The 16,993-nt window shown below is 51.4% G+C and overlaps 1 protein-coding gene across 3 annotated transcripts in view; it reads left to right on the top strand.

Annotated features, from left to right (window-relative positions):
* The window catches only part of LOC122716584 (nuclear hormone receptor E75), a 162,160-nt gene extending 145,436 nt beyond the window's left edge, over positions 1-16,724 (top strand). For 2 of the 3 annotated variants that reach the window (XM_043939817.1, XM_043939827.1), the window contains exons 2-5: positions 1,026-1,114; positions 9,702-9,846; positions 13,547-13,788; positions 14,158-16,724. In XM_043939817.1, coding sequence (XP_043795752.1) covers positions 1,026-1,114; positions 9,702-9,846; positions 13,547-13,788; positions 14,158-16,203 — 2,522 coding nt within the window. In that variant the 3' untranslated portion in view covers positions 16,204-16,724. Of the gene's footprint in view, positions 1-1,025; positions 1,115-9,701; positions 9,847-11,204; positions 12,802-13,546; positions 13,789-14,157 lie in introns of those variants that run through there. The other variant, XM_043939837.1, reaches the window with a different exon arrangement.
* The last annotated feature ends 269 nt before the right edge of the window (positions 16,725-16,993 follow it).

The following is a 16,993-nucleotide window of genomic DNA, read 5'->3' as shown; positions in this document are numbered from 1 at the left end:
GGAAGGAGAAGAAGGAAAAGGAGGGATATATATATATATATATAAAGGAAGGATTTTATTTCTTTTTTGGATAATTCTCTCGTTGTTCCTTTTTCTTCTGGTGATGACAACCGAAGAAGATGTGAGTTAGTGGTTATTGGTCAGTGGTGATAACGAGCAGGAACGTCAGTAGAGTGAACTAATGCCGGTCCTCGGCTCAGTGAAGTGGCGTGCCAAGTGGATGATAAATCGAGGAACTTAATAGAAATATATCGTCGGATCGTTTGGATCGGTCTCGAATATTGGATAGACCATGATCCTGACACCGGACAGCAGCGCGCAGGCCACGATGGCGACGTCACCGGCACCTGAATCCCCCATCTCGAGCATATCTTCCCACGGTTCCCGCGCGTCCAGCGTGTCGCGCATGTCTTGCGTATCTCAGGCAATGTCCAGCCCTTATCACGTGGCCCAGTTACCGCATCACCTTAGCCCCAACATGCCTACCATGGATTCTACCGTTTCCTCGGCCAAACCTGAGCCTGAATTGAACATAGGTACGATCCTCGTAAAAAAAATTTTAATTATTCGTACGAGGAAGAAAGAAGAAGAAAAACATCTTTTCGTATTATCCGTTTCTATTTCACTTTTACACCTTTTGCAAAGAAACCGATGCCAGAATTATAGAGAAAATTATAGAGACGAGATCTCGGTCAGGTTCAACGAGTATATATAGGGTGGTCCATTAGTCCGGTCTTATCTGATGGTACAGAAAAGAAAAGAAAAGAAAAAAAAAAACGATCGCGCGTCGTGACAGTGGAGTGAAAGCAGAAAGTTGTAACACGCCGATGCTGTAACCCGCCGCGAGAGAGGAGAAAGTGTTCTTCTTTCTCTCCCACCTTTCTCCTCTCGGACACGCGCTCTTCACCACGTGGAGGGCAACGGGAACATTGACATATCGATAACACGCGCATATACATATATATATACGCATATAGTGTGGACAGTGTGTAACCTATTTTTTTTTCTTCTTCTTCTATTTGCAGAATTCGACGGGACCACAGTATTGTGCCGTGTTTGCGGGGACAAGGCGTCCGGTTTTCACTATGGAGTACACTCCTGCGAGGGATGCAAGGTGAGTGGAAATTCGAGCCCGCGACACGCGACACTCCGTCTTTGACGTCTTTTTTCGATCCGTTTACAAATTTTCGCTTACGACCCTCCGTAACCGCTTCCTCTTCTTACGAATCTCATTTTCGAGTTTCGTATATATATATATATATACCGGGAATCGTGTTCGCGAATAATATGCGCGATTTTTTTACGCGAATTTCTCGTCGAAATTTTCGATACTTTTTTTTCTTTTTTTTTTTTGTTTAGTTTTCCATTTCGTTTCGTTTCATCCTATTTTTCTGTTTCCTTTTCTTCTCTGCTCTTGTCGAAGAGAAAAGAGATTGGCGAAGACACACGAGATTTTAAAAAAGATTGGGATTTAAGCGAACGAGAAAGAGTATCGAAAATGTCGATCGTGAGGCGATGTGGCCAGGAAGTGAACGGAGCTTGAATGTGAATGTACGATGCGACCAAGGCTACGGAGAAGCTATCGACCGAGCACAGCTCGACCTTGTACACGCGGAAATCGCGAGACCATTCGAGCTTGGTCCTTGACGTTGCCCTCCTCCTCGTGAACGAAAAATCTTGCCAAGGTCTCTTTCTTTACAATCTCGAGAATCGTATTCTTGAAATAACATTCGTCATTATTTTTTTTTCTTTTTTTTTTTTTTTATTCAAGATCACAGATATTCCTCTTCCTCCTATATATATATATTATATATATAACAGGCTGATCATGCTAAAAGTTCGTTTAAATTGATCTAAATAGAATATATTTTAAAAATATTTTTACGATTAGAGAGAGAGAAAGAGAGAGAGAGAAAAAAAACTTGTGCAACTTTCGAGAATGGAAAGGAACAGGATACGCGGTCGTATTCGATGATCAGATTTTCCTGGAACACGGGTAAGCAAGAAGGGCAGGAAGGGACAATAGCTTCGCGGGCGGTTACGCAAAAGGAGCGGAAAATGTGGCGAAATTTCAGTTTAGAACGTTAACCTTCGCGTGAGAAGGATGGCCGGGACAGGTAGCAAGTTTTGTATCGGTGGTTTCCGTGTGGCCGAGTTTTAGGGCACAGGTATGTGCAACGCCGGAGAAGAATGCACATCCGTCCATGCAACTTCCTGTCCGGCTTCCCCCTCTCTTCCCCCTTTTTTCTCTATTCTTCCCATTCGAATCGACTCGTCCCTCCCTCGAGGGCCATTTTTACTCGAGAAAAGAAGAGGAAAAAGATACGTCTATTCTAAAAAAAAAAAAAAAAAAAGATGTATCTGGTGTGAAAGAATGTTTCGAAGGAGAATGACTCACTTTCTGGAGGGGAAAAAAAAGAAAAAAAAAAGAAAAGCGTGTCTCCGTGGAACGAGGAAGGTGAAAGAAAGAAGAGTTCTTTTCCCGCGAAACCTCGAATCGAATGTAAATCGTTTCCCTCCGAGGCTGATAATTACGCCCCGCGAAGGCCAACGTCCTCGTGCTCGTCATTGTGCGACTTCAAGGAGGCGCCGTGGTGGGGGCAGCACAGGCCGCGAATTCGTTTTAGGAAGTGGTAGAACGTTACCCCCACCACGGCCACCTCTACCCCCACCACGCCGACTGGGGACTCGTGGTGGGGGGTATTCCGCCAGGTGTTGTGAACCGGTGTGCCGGTGCTCGCAGATCTTCCTCGTCCGTCGAACCGATGATATCGCTTTCATCTCTCCTTCTCTTCTTCGCCTCTTACCTTCTCTACGATTTTACGTCGACACACGAAATCGTTGCTCGATAATATTTCTTTTATCTCTCATCTCACGTACGAGTTTCGTACAGAAGACGACTTTCAACATCTCTCTTTTTGTCGATCTTTTGCGAAATCCAGATAGAATCGGTCATTACTCCAACTGACCCGACCCAACAGGGGTTTCGATTCTTCCTTTCCAATGGCATAACGATGACTTTCCCCTGGGTTAATCCTCTCGATTCGAAACACCCTAGGCTCCGCTTGCCCGGGCGAAAGGAAAGAGAGAGTGGAACCCGTCGCTGGAATCGCCGAAAAGCCAAAGAGATGATGGCGGCCCACCACGCGGGGGGAAAGAGAAAGTGTCTTCGTTTAAACCCCGCTGATGACGTTGGGGATTTTTGAACAAGAAAATTCCGTCTCTTCTTCAACTCACCCTCGATACCTCGAAACCGGAGAGAGAGAGAGAGAGAGAGAGAGAGAGAGAGAGAGAGAGAGAGAGGAAGAGAAAGAGGAAAAGAAAAAGAGAGAGGAAGAGAGAGAGAGGAAGAGACAGAGAATCGGAACCGGGCAACGACATTCCTTTCCACGATTCAAGGATTTTTCCGTCTAGCCTCCTCTCCCCCTCCACTCCTCCAGGGAGATTCCTGATGAGCAGAGCGATCGGAGAAGGAGCGGTGCGAGCCTCGGGCTGGGTTGACTGGGTCAGTAACTTATGGCCGTAGCGTAACACACACAGAGCCACTTTACGGCAAACGAGTCGACGTCGAGTGACCTAGCCGCTAGCGGTAGAGACCGTCTTATGGGTACTGGAACACGCAGCCAGGGAACCGAGGTGGAAAGGGAAGAGAACGCGGAAGAGTGTTGGATATCTTTAAGACTAGGTCGCTCGGTCGCGCTGCTGTTACACTATTTCGCCATTCCACCGGCCACAAGCTACTTTTCCTCGGCCTCTCTATGCTTCTCGCAGTCGATTCGTTCCAGGTTTACGGGTATTTTGACTGCGCCGAGTCGAAATCTGTTTCGCGAAAAGTTAATGAATTAATCGTCAATCGGGGGACGAGGATCTCGAAATTAATTAATCATAGAAGGATGTGCAATTGTTTCGCGGCGCGAAACGGAATAATTTGGATATAATAGGGGACGGTGGATCGATCGATTAGGTTAGGTCACGCGAGTCCCATGTTTTCGGAATGGAAAAAGTGACGCTGAAGATGGCGGTCGTTGTGTGCCTCGCACTGGCCCAGATATCTCGGCCAGGACGTTGCCCCCCACGACACTTTTCGTGCACGCGTCACTGACCTGGGCTCACAGTTTTACGGCACGAGAGAGATTCGCGGCGCCGCAATCGGCGGCGGGCCACGATAAAACCGCGATAAAAAAACACGTCACTCGGCCGATAGGGGGTAATCTACTCGATTCACGTGTATCAACGTTCATCCGAATCTGATCTCCCCTCGATATAATCCTATATTTATTCCCTCCGATTCCTATCTTCCCCTTATACTTAACAACCCTTCAACAACCCTTTCTCGAACAACTTCTTCAACTCCATAAATTCGTTTTCAAATTCGTCATCCGTCCAGAGATTCCCCCCTTTTTATCCCAACGAATATATGTATACATATATATAATATCCACTCGAATCTTTCCTCTCCAAATAACCACGTGCGCGTGGATATCGAACAGGGTGAACAGTCCCTTTGAAAAAAACTTGGAGAAAACTTTGAAGGAGGGGGGAGGGAAGGTATATATATATCTCGGTTTTTATTTTCGCGTCGATGTTCCTCTTTAAATCTCCCCGCCGCCGCGCAATCAACGGTGGAGGTGCGCGTCGACTCTTTTTCCGGAGGGTTGAAACCAGGCGACCGGTGCATTAACCCTCCGGTCGTCGACCCCCGAGCCAGTTACGTCACACGCTCTCCCCCTCCACCCCTCCGTGCGCCAGCGTACACCTCCCCACCACTCTCCTCCTCTCCACCCCACCACGTCGCTCTTTCCCCCCTCTCCACGCTCCACCGCTCCCCACCCACGGCCACCTCCATCCCCCCCTCCCTCGCCACCCCTCACCACCTACCCGATTAACCGTCATTTTTGATGTCGTAACGAGTCGTGATCTCATTTTCATTTGATTGCGCGGGTATTTCGGTGCTCGGTGTTGGGGTTACTGACCCCGGTGCATCTACTTTAGAATCGGGTCAGCCGCTTATTATCGTGGTAGGTGTTCTCGCTCGGCTCGGTATCTCCGGAGCGGCAACGCGCCTCGAGATAACGCCCCGCCGCGCCGCGCGCGCGGAATCGAACGTCACGATTCTCCTCCCTCCTGCAGCCCGATAAAGCCACCCCCGTGAAACACGACACCCCTCCCCACGCTACTAACCGAGCTTTCCCCGAGCAAGCGGGCGAAATTATACGTCGAGATTTTTTTCTTTTTTTTTTTTTTTTTTTTTCTTTCTTTCTTTTTTTCGTAGCCCGATATGGCCGAGGATATCGAGGTGATCAGGGGAGAAGAGTGTCGAGGATTTATTTACTCTCTTTCTTGTTTTCATCTTTTTTCTTTTTTGTCGATGTAGACCGATGTAGATCGTGGAGAGGGTTTTTTTTAGGTTGATTACCTTTTTCCTTCTCGTTTTGATGATCCGACGAATTGACTTTTTTTCAGACGTTTTTAAATATTTTCCTTCGTTAAGGGAGGGGCAAAGATGTTGAAGAATCGGTCCTCTCGTGAATTTGTGAATAGATGCATTTGTAAATTGAGATTTTCGAAATCGAATGAATCGAGCGGGTCGTTAATTTTTTTAAATCGACACGCCATTTATTCAATGTGTCGATGGATTCGACGAACCGTGAAGAGATCCCAAGCGCCGTGGAAACGGAAAAATTGTTCGACCTCGGCGATCGACTTCCTCCGGGTATCGATGCCCGGGGAATAGAGCAGCGAACTGTTCGAGGTCAAACGAGAGTATAAAAGCTGATCGACACCATTTCTTTTCGCCCCCTCAGCATTCACATTATAATCCACGTTTCAAAATTCTTCTTATACCCCAAAAGTATCACTTCCTAATCCTATCCACCCCTATTTACTCCAAAACCTACAACGAAGACTCTCGCGATAGATAATCGAAACCAAAGTAATTCATTAACGATTTCCTTCCCTTCGAATAACCTAACCTCTCCTAATTTTCCATCGCCGATCCACCATATCGCTCCCTCCTCGCCATCATCATCATCATCATCATCATCACCATCGTCATCGTCGTCGTCTCTGACCTCGAGGATCGGGCATATCGGTGTCCGGGGAACGCGAACGAGCTGCGAATTCTTGGGGTCGTAGGTGCGCGTCGATGCGAGCGCGCGCTCGCGGTTAATGCCCCCGAGCGTAGCAGAGAGTGTCGCGGTGTTTCGAGCGAGAGCGCATGCGCCCGCACGGGCGCGCGCATTATGTACGTCACCGTTACTCCGTTTCGTGTCCTGTCCTCTCTCTCTCTCTCTCTCTCTCTCTCCCTCTCTCCCCACCACGCCATCACTCGTTGTACTCTCACGACACTTCTCTTTCTCGCTCCTCGCCATTTTTTCCTCCCTCCCCTCCTTCTTTCCTCGTCGCTCCTTCTCTCCACTATCCGTTTCCCTGTTCTTCGTTTCCCGTCTTCGTTGTGTCCCCTTCGTGGTCCGCCGTTTCGCCCGTGGGAGCAGATACACTCACCTTCCCCCACCATCCCAGGAACGTTCCATCCCCCACCAAACCGAGGCACGGTCGCGCGCTCCGGTCGTTGGCCCCGCGACCACGTCGTGTGTATATCCCACACTCTCCTTACCTACATCTGTATGCGCTCCCGCGGCCTGCTCTCCGCTCCAACACATCGCTCGCGCGAGATGCACACGCACGCACACCGCCGCAGCCGCGGCCGAGCCGCGGCGAGCCGCGCGAACACGCTCCTTTCGCGGAAAATAAAAGCGAACACAACCGGTGAACGTGACGCGGGACACTCCGCCGAGGCCTTTTCGACGGGTTCCACGCTCGCGTGCGAATTCTTCGAGGAGGGTGGATCGAGGAGGGTGGGGTGGAGAGGGTGGATTTTTCGATGAGATCGAGACGGGACTCTTCTCTGGGGGCCGGGTTTGGGATTCGTACTTGAGTGGAAGAGATGTATACGGAGAAGGGGAGGGGCGGAGTAGGAAAGTTCCTCGAGCGAAAGTTTCGACGATTATGGTGGTAGCTCGTTTTCGATTTTTTCTTTTTCTTTTTCTAACGTTCTTAATAACATTCTGTCTCGAAATTTTCTCTGATATCTTTGTCTTTCGAATTTTTCTCGCGTCGTGAGAAATAATTTGGAGATAGAGGTGTTTTTGGTGCTCACGGGGATGGAAAAAGATCCACGCCTGTGACACAATGGTGGCGCGTGCGCCAATATATACATATACACACACACATATACACGTAAGTTGTGGAGCAGAGCACGCAAAGGTGGTCGCCCCCTGACCCGTCACAGAGTTTGAGAGATCGATGCACCGCATTCTCCCACAATCCCACCCCTCCAGTCCCACCTCCCGCCGGATTCCCGCCAAGCCAAGGGGTTCAACAGGGGTTGCTGGCCTCGTCCGGGCATCCGTGATACCAGCTCGCGCCCGATAACACCTTCCCAATCTTCTAAATCCCTATGAATTTCCCTCCAATTCCAACGGTCCGAAAATCTACCTAGAATAATATAATATATTCGAAAATACACCATTGCCTCGGACGTTTTTATCCGAACGACCGAGAATCAAGGCAGAGAGATAAATAAATTACATTTCAATTATTTGATCAACGTTATTCGTTCTCATTCGTGTCGGTAAACGATTAAGAAATATTAACGTCGAATTTGAATCTAATCCAACTCCAAAAATTCCATCTCCAACGTGACAATAGGAATAATCTGTTGATAACAACTAGCGCCATCTACGTACGTATCCCTTGTCTTGACGATGATCTCGCGGCAAAGGAAATTCGTGACCCCGTGAAAGAGGCGCGTTTCTTCGAAAACAAACGCGAGCAGGGTTCATTGGCCCGGGGTTTACGAAGGCAGAGAGAGGATTTCAAAGCTTGGCCGGGGACAGAGATGCGGCGAGCAAGCGTGGCCGATCGCACGGGGAAGCTTAACATTGGCAACGCTGACAGTTCATTGACTTGCATCGAACGCGTGCACCGATTGACAGGCCGGGCGCGGAGGTGCAACGGTACATCGTTCTCTCGTCTCTCTGCCGGTCCGTGCACGAAGTTGAGGTAGGCGAGGTCGCGTGTCTGACGTCACGAGAGAGGAGTCACTTGACGACCAACAGTGTGTCGCCAATTCCGTACGCATACGTGCATGCACACGAAGCGCGCGTGCGCCTGCGCCCTGCCAGAGGCGAAGATACGACGACGACGACCACGACGACGACGACCACGACGACGACGACGTTCCACGCGTCGTTCGTTACGTAACCGCGCGCGAGGTCGTTGACCGATACGCGGCCGGGAACTTCCTCCGCCCTGACCTACCTTTTCTCATTCTCAATTAGCGGTTGCCGCATGAAAAAACCGAGCGTGCCCCCTCTCTGCCTTCCTTTCCTCATCCTTTTTCCTACCATTTCTCCCCGACATTTGTTTACTTACTTAGATCGGCATCGTAACGTGAATGAAAATATTTCGTATAAACGAAACCCACCCCCGCGATACGTTTGATCAAAGGGATGAAAATGACAAAAAAGGAATTGTGCATATCGGATGAAGCCGAGGATTATTGTTCGCTTATCGTGGAAAGAAAGTATCGTAGGGCGGACGCAAGCCCCGAAAAAGAGCGTATATACAAATATCTGTGTGTGTGTGTGTGTGTGTGTGTGTAAAAAAGGAGGGGTTCCCGCGTTTATTCGCGAGGGTCGCGAGAGAGAAGAGGATCGGGATGGATGGATATGCGTGGTCGAGGGAGAGGTTTTTCGAGAGGGTGGTTCCTTGCAGAAACGCCAGTCGAGGTGACGGCGGTGGTGGTGGAGGAGGAGGAGGAGGAGAAGGGAAGGAACCCGTTAGTAGAGCGTTGGAAGCGCGCGCGAGCCTCTATGGTCGCGTTCGGCCGACAAGGAGCGCGATATATATCGAGGGTTTGCCAGCACGCGCGAACGGGACAGGGAACGGAGACAAAACGGGACGGAGACGGATAGATCGGGCGAGGGAGCGAGAGGGAGCGAGAGGGAGTGGGTACAGCGCGCGCGAGAGCGAGAGAGAGAGGCGAGGCGAGGCAGAGCGCGCGCAAGGGGGACTCTCACTTTCACGCGGTGAACTGCGGGTGAACGTCCGGGAATTGGGTCAGAGTGTCCCCCACCTCGTCGAGCCAGAGGCAATGTGCCGAGGCTCTATGCTCTCTGTGCTAGAAAGAGCCAGTCCACAGCCAAGCCTCGATACAAACGGTCGCTTCTTTTTCCCCCGCCGAAAACTCGCGTCCAGAGTCTCGCATGATATCGTACAGTTACGAGCAGTTACGCTCGATTCGCTGGTGAGTTTGGTGGTTCGAGAAGCACCGTGAGTTTGTTCAACCGAAACGATACGTCTTGGTGGACGTTCCGAGTGTGATACGCGAATCTGTCGTATACCCGGACTTATTGGACTTGCTCGGCGTAACGCGCGTAATTCTACGTGAACGCGTAAGAGGAAGAGGAGTAGTAGGAAGAGTAGGAGAGAGATCAGTGCGCGTGCAAGGCACGCGATCGCCTTTAGGAGGGACCGTGTAAAACCGCGAGATAACACAACGACCGGGACCCGGTGAATTAATGGGGTGCTTGTGCGAATGTGACCTGGCCACCCCCCGCACGGGGACCAATTGCTCGTCGGGGTCCTCATCGGACAGTGACGGTCAGACTGACGAGGGTTTCGTTGGTGATTCGCAGGGATTCTTCCGGCGCAGCATTCAACAGAAGATTCAGTATCGGCCCTGCACCAAGAATCAACAGTGCAGCATCCTGCGCATCAACAGGAACCGCTGCCAATATTGCCGCCTCAAGAAGTGCATCGCTGTCGGGATGAGTCGTGATGGTGAGTCCATTTTTTATTATCTTGATTAAACGTCCCCTGCGTTTCAACTACGCGTAAGTTGCGAGTATATTCGCATATAGTCACAGAATTCTTTCTCAATCTACGATTCGCACGATTAATGTTGACAAATATCGCGACGGCGATAGGAATACAAACGGACGACGACGCAATCGAGAAACAAATTCTGTTGAATGTACGAATCTGGTGATCGCGTAACGCGCACATTTGTACCGAAAAGTAGTTTCTAAAATCTAGAGTGGAGGGTCGTTGACCGTTTGCGTAACACCGCTCCCCGCGACACAGCACAAGTGTCGCAATGGGCGAAAGTGGCCAGTTGGCCGTTTGAGAAAGCAGCCGCAATTATATATCCCCCTCGTGGTCCCTTTCGCGATGAGTTTGCTTTCTTTTCGAAACATCCATATCCATGATCCCGATCAGCCCGATGACCTCTTTTTCCCGCCGTGCAGATCGACGCTAGTAGATTCGACCGACGACGCGCAGACCTATCCGAGGTCAACGACCCGGGAGCATCGGTGGCCCGCCACGGATGCAACTACTACTGCCGTCTGATCTATAAACGTCCCTATCTCCTTTGGAGATCAAACTCGACCGAAATATTCGGCCAGCTTCTCGAACCTTCTCTTTAGAGTTAACTGGTACGGAATCATATTCTTCTCGTATTTACATCGACAAGTTACTTTCGACATTCCTGTAACCGTTAAGTATCTTTTCTTTTCTTTTCTTTTCTTTTTATTCAAACGATCGAGAGTTGATCAACGCGTATCTAGTCCGAGTCTTATTCGGACAAAGAGAGTCAAAGTTTGAGAAGCAAGTCCCTCCGCTGATAGCAGCGTGGATCGTGGCGCGGGGTCAATAGTCGGGCATTGCTCGGCTTGCATGCGACTCCACGTCTATAGAAAGAGTACCGCTACTCGCCGCTACGTACCCGGTGACCCTTCCACCTCCTTCCACGCCTCCCACTTCTTCGCCAGCGCGTACACTATCTCGATCATCTCCCGCCTTCCCCTACCACGCATTGCCCGATCTCCTTGTCCAAGCTTCCCCCCCACCCAGCGACCCGCACCGACAACGCGCCGTCGCGTGGCGCTACGCTCCATGCGGAGACCTCGCGAACTTCGTCCCCTTCGCGATCGTTTTTCTCCCCCACCACCACGTCACGCGTCAACTTCCCCTCCATCCTTTCCCCTCATCGCGACTCAGCTACCTGGCACTCGGGCGCATGCTCGCCTCGGACAGTCCCGCCAAACCGACATGACTGGATTCGACCGCCTCGCAATTTGCGACTGGATACGCGCGAGGAACCTGCTCCAGCGATTGCGCTCGATTTTCCCGTCGCTCGGCCAGTGGTTCGACTCGGGAGTCCCGCGTTAATTGACGCGATTAGGGGTTAATTAGGATTCTTTGACGAGGTACATGACACATGGTTACCAGCGATCAATGACATTCGCTAGGGGAAGAATACAGTTAGACGTTCGCGAATGATCTCTCTTCGGGACGGAATACCGTCATGATGTTCGAGCCGATGTCTGTGCACGCACGGATCGGCAGCTGTCTAGCGGTGGAACTCGTACGTGACTCGAACGGCACGCTTTATGAATAGTGATCACGATGACCTCGTGGTCGCCGGAACCGGCGAACTCCGAACGTTTCGAGGATATATTCGATTCGTTCGTCTTCGAACGAATTCGAGCCACGCCGATGTAAACACAGACCGATAAACGCAGTTAATCTAGCAGTAACAGTTAACAGAAAAGGATGTGATCATCCGAAAACTACGAAAGAAAGATCGATCGTCCGTGAACGGGATAAGTCCAACGACGGCAGCTGGTGACAGGGCAAATAGCCAGCGAGCCGAGGGGTTGTCCAAGGTCGTCGAGGGTAGCTTACCCCCAGCAAAGGAAATTCGCATCTGCGCACACGAGAGAAAGAATCTCTCCACTCTGACAACGGATCCTCTCTTCCTCTCTCCCTCTCTATCTCATTCTGTCTCGATTAGAATCCGTTCTTCGTCGCGCGTGTTCACGCACGAAAGGGGAAGAAAGGAAGAAAGAAGGGTGCGCAAGAGATCGGTGTGCACAGGTATACATACACACACATACGCGCGCGCGCATACACTCACGCGCTCGGAGCATACACATACGCAAACAAGATAGTCACGTACACCCTCTCCTTTTAGTGTGCTGCGCTGGCCGCTACGTCGCCGCGTACATTCGCTCAGCTATATAGTATATATGGGTCGGCGCTACGCCTCGTGCGGCTGTCGCTGAAACCAAGTTCAAGGCCAAAGGCTCGGCAAAGGCCACAATCGTGGCCGGTGGTGGGAGTCGTTGATGGCTGAATAAGTGGAGGGGCTGTTGAACGCAACCCGCGGAACATCACTCAGTCGGCTGTGATGCTGTCTCGCGTTTGCACGCGTTCTACTGTCGCGCTCCTTTCTTCAACTCTCTGCTCGCTCGTGTGCGAACCAGACAGCCGTGTGTCTGGCGGCGCGCCGTCCACGCCGCGCCATATAACACGATTCTCGTCGGAGTGACTCGCGGTAACGACGACAGTCAGCCGATCGAGCGGATTATCACGATACCATTCCAAATAATAAAATAAAACTAGAACGTTAGAATATTATAGAAAAAGGAAGAAGTAGATTCATAAGTCACATACACACACACATATATATATATATATACACACATATATATATATAAAATCGCGTGTATGCTGTGCCATACGAATTCACCGCGAACGTCGACCCGTAGTGATCGTGCCGATGGGAGATTAATTTTGGTGCGCGGTGAAGTTCGCTCCGGATCTACACGCCGCAGAAACGATTAAGGGATCGAGCGATTCGTCTCGATCGTTTTTCCTCGATCGTCATGGGAGACGAGTTACCCATACTGAAAGGAATCCTGAACGGAGTTGTCAACTATCATAATGCACGTACGTGTTCCACAGAGTGTTCGTTCAATAATTTTTTTTTTTTTTTTCCTTCGTTCGCCGAAAAATAATAATCGTCGTCGCTCGTTTCCCTTTCACGGACCCTCCACACCGTGTCGCTCTCGTGACTTTCTAACGGAGGAAGGATTCGTAGCACGAGGCCAAGGCAACCGCCACTTTCGTTTCTCGCCGCGCGAGAAAGTCGTGCGCTTTCCCCTCTCGATTTTTTCTTTCTTTCTTTTTTTCTTTTTTTTTTTTTTTTTTTTTTCATCCTCGATCGTGTGCAACGAATCCATCGAAATCGTATCCCCAATTCCCAAATATACACGTGCTCGGATCAATCGTGGTGATTAACGACGATTAAGAAGAAGAAGAAGAAGAAGAAAAAAAATGTCATCGTATGAATCAATAGTGTTTCATTATTGTTAACGAGATTTTAATATGTAACGAGGAAATGGGAGGGTGTTTCGCGGAATGACACGTATCAGTTTTCCTCGTAACTCGTAAGCGCTAGAAGCGCTCGAAGGTCGCGGGACGCAGCTCGACACGCCGTGTCCGTTGCATGATTCATCCATTGATCGCATTAACTATTCATCGACGTGTCCTTCCTTCTGCTTACCACTGACCACCGAACGAACCGCGTCGCCTCTCTCTCTCTCTCTGTCTCTTTCTCTCTTTCTCTCTTTCTCTTCGTCTCTCTCTTCCCGTCTATCTAATCGTTGGCCATCCGTGTTGTTTCTGCTTATAGCGGTACGATTCGGCCGTGTGCCCAAACGTGAGAAGGCCAGGATTCTGGCTGCTATGCAGCAAAGCTCCCACAGCCGATCTCAAGAGAAGGCAGTAGCGGCCGAGCTGGAGGACGAGCAACGGCTTCTGGCCACCGTTGTGCAAGCCCACCTCGACACATGCGACTTTACCAGGGACAAGGTGGCACCGATCCTGGTCAGAGCTCGAGAAACGCCTAACTATACCGCCTGTCCGCCAACCTTGGTGAGTATACCACGTTCGTAAACTCGTCTTTTTCTATCTCTTTCTCTCGATCTTTTATCGCCTTTTTTTTTTCTTTTTTTTTTTTTGCTCCTTTTTTCTTTTGACTTTGACGTTTTTCGGTCTCTCTGGATTTTTATTATCGCTTACGTCAATACGAAACGGACCTTGGATCATCCGAGATCGCTCCGTTCTACGCGGAAATCGAACCAGTCGACCTCGGCGCCAAACGAGGAAGACTAGCTCTTTTTCTTTTTCTTTTTTCTTTTTCTTTTCTTTTCTTTTCTTCTCCAATCGCTTCTGGAATCTTTTCTCACGCTTTTAATCAATCCGTCTAATCCGGAACCCGTCTCTGTTTCTTTGCGGTTTCAGGCATGCCCCCTGAACCCTAACCCCCAGCCGTTGACTGGCCAGCAAGAGTTGCTGCAAGATTTCTCGAAGAGGTTCTCGCCCGCGATCCGTGGAGTGGTAGAATTCGCGAAACGCATCCCCGGATTCAGCCTGCTGGCGCAGGACGATCAGGTGACGCTGCTCAAGGCGGGCGTTTTCGAGGTGTTGCTTGTCCGGCTTGCTTGCATGTTCGACGCCCAGACGAACAGCATGATCTGCCTGAACGGGCAGGTGTTGAAACGGGAATCCATCCACAACAGCAGCAACGCCCGTTTCCTCATGGACTCGATGTTCGACTTCGCCGAGAGGGTGAACTCGTTGCGGTTGTCGGACGCCGAGCTCGGCCTCTTCTGTTCCGTGGTCGTGATAGCCGCCGACAGGCCGGGATTGCGCAACACCGAGCTGGTCGAGCGCATGCACAACAAGTTGCGGAACGCCCTCCAGACGGTTCTCGCGCAGAACCACCCCCAGCATCCGGACATCCTGAGGGAGCTGCTGAAAAAGATCCCAGACCTGAGAACCTTGAACACCCTCCACTCGGAGAAACTGTTGGCGTTCAAGATGACCGAGCAACAGCAACAGATGCAAGCCCAACAGCAACAACACCAGCAACAGCAACAGCAAACGCAGCACGTCATCAACGCTCAACAACAACCGCAACAGCAGCAGCAGCAGCAGCAACAACAACAACAGCAACAACAACAGCAGCAGCAGCACTGGCCTATGGAGGAGGAGCCCGCGGCGTCCTGGGGGTCAGCCTCGGACGTTACCCTGGACGAGGCTGTGAAGAGTCCCCTGGGCAGCGTGTCGAGCACCGAGAGCACCTGCAGCGGGGAGGTCGCCTCCCTGACGGAGTACCACCACGTGGCCCCGCCCAGCGGGCACCACGCGTCCAGCGCGCCCCTTCTGGCCGCCACCCTGGCGGGCGGCCTCTGCCCCCATCGTCGGCGAGCCAACTCGGGCAGCACGAGCTCAGGGGACGACGAGCTGCACCGTGCCTCCCTCTCGAAAACGCCCCAACCACCCCAATGCCCCCGATTCCGCAAGCTCGACTCGCCGAGCGACAGCGGGATCGAGTCGGGCACCGAGAAACCGGACAAGCCGGCGAGCAGCAGCGCGAGCAGTGCTCCGACCTCGGTCTGCTCAAGCCCCCGCTCCGAGGACAAGGAGGTGGAGGACATGCCGGTGCTGAAACGGGTGCTTCAAGCGCCACCCTTGTACGACACCAACTCCCTGATGGACGAGGCGTACAAGCCCCACAAGAAGTTCCGCGCCCTGCGCCAGAAGGACAGCGCGGAGGCCGAGCCGGCTGTGATCGTGCAGCACACGCAGTCCCAGCTCCATCTCCATTTAACCTCGCCGCCCGCCCGAAGTCCGTCGAGCCAGGCGCAGGCGAGCCAATGTCCCCAGACGGCGAGCCTGTTGAGCAGCACCCACTCGACCCTCGCCAGAAGCCTGATGGAGGGGCCAAGGATGACGGCCGAGCAGTTGAAACGCACCGATATCATTCACAATTACATAATGCGGGGCGAGGCGAGCCCGAGGTCGCCGAACGCGTCGCCCTCGCCCGCGGAGCAATGCGCGTCCACCACCACCATCACCGCGCGATCGCCCCAAGGATCTCAAGGATTGCTGCAGTGCGCGACCACCAACTACTCGACGACCAGGTGGCCGGCCACGTCCGTCATCACGACGACGACGGGCGCCCGGCAGCAGCAGCAGCAGCAGCAACAGCAACAGCAACAGCAGCAGCAACAGTCTTCCTCGGACTACCTCATGGTCGGGAATTCGCCGGCCTCGTCGCCAAGGTACCTGTCCGCGGCGGCGACGAGTAGTACGAGCACGAGTCCACGGCCAGCCTCGAGTACGGCGGCGACGCTCGTGTTGTCGGGCTGCCCTAGCAACATGATGGAGCTACAGGTGGACATAGCGGACAGTCAACAACCGTTGAACCTGTCGAAGAAGTCGCCGTCCCCGTCGCCCAGGCCGTTGGTAGGCCCGTGCAAGGCGTTGTCCCTCGAGGCGTAGTGGTCTGATGAACGGGTCGTATGAACGTGTCTTGTCGCTCGTGACGGGTGATGATGATGATGATGATGATGATAATGATGATGATGATGATGATGATGATGATGATGATGACGATGATGATGATCGGTTCGTTGTATATTCCGTATAACACCCCGCACGATCCTGGACGACAGAGCGCGACGACGACAACGCGCTTCAACGCAACAAGGAGGAGAGAACCCACCTATAAATTGTATCGGCTGAGCGCGGCGATCAACGAATGGTGTGTTTCGTCGCGGCGGCGTGTTGATCGCGAGATGAGAAGGGGAAAAGAAAGGAAAGGAAAGAAAAAAAAAAAAGAAATTGGTAAATCAACAGGACAGGTTGGTTGGTGGTGTGTAATAAAAAAATGTTGGTGTGTCGCGCGCCACGTCGTTCCCCTCCCGAGACACGAGGAGTGAGAATGGAATGGAAGAACGAGGAATTTAAAAAAAAAGAAAAAAAAAAAAAGGAAAAGTGCCAGGACGCTCGGAAGCGCGTGATAAACCAAATAATTTATTAATTTAAACTATTAACTATCGATATAAAAGAAATTTGCGCGAGACACACGAGGGAGTATGTATGTAACACGATTGGTGGCCAGATGGCGGAACCGTGAAAGTTCTGGACATTTTGGGACACCCGGTGCACGATACGCGCGTGTTCACGCGCGATCGGGAGGAATGGAAAGAGAAATAGGAGGAGGCGGAGTGTGCTAAGTGTATGGGAGGATGCTATCTGTTTTCGTTTCCTTTTTTTTTTTTTTTTTTTT

Source organism: Apis laboriosa, unplaced genomic scaffold (genome assembly GCF_014066325.1).
Source record: "Apis laboriosa isolate Shangri-la unplaced genomic scaffold, ASM1406632v1 scaffold113_cov153, whole genome shotgun sequence".
Taxonomy (NCBI): Eukaryota; Metazoa; Arthropoda; class Insecta; order Hymenoptera; family Apidae; genus Apis; species Apis laboriosa.
Note: the sequence above shows the minus strand (reverse complement) of the source record. Positions and strands in the feature narration are given on the sequence as shown.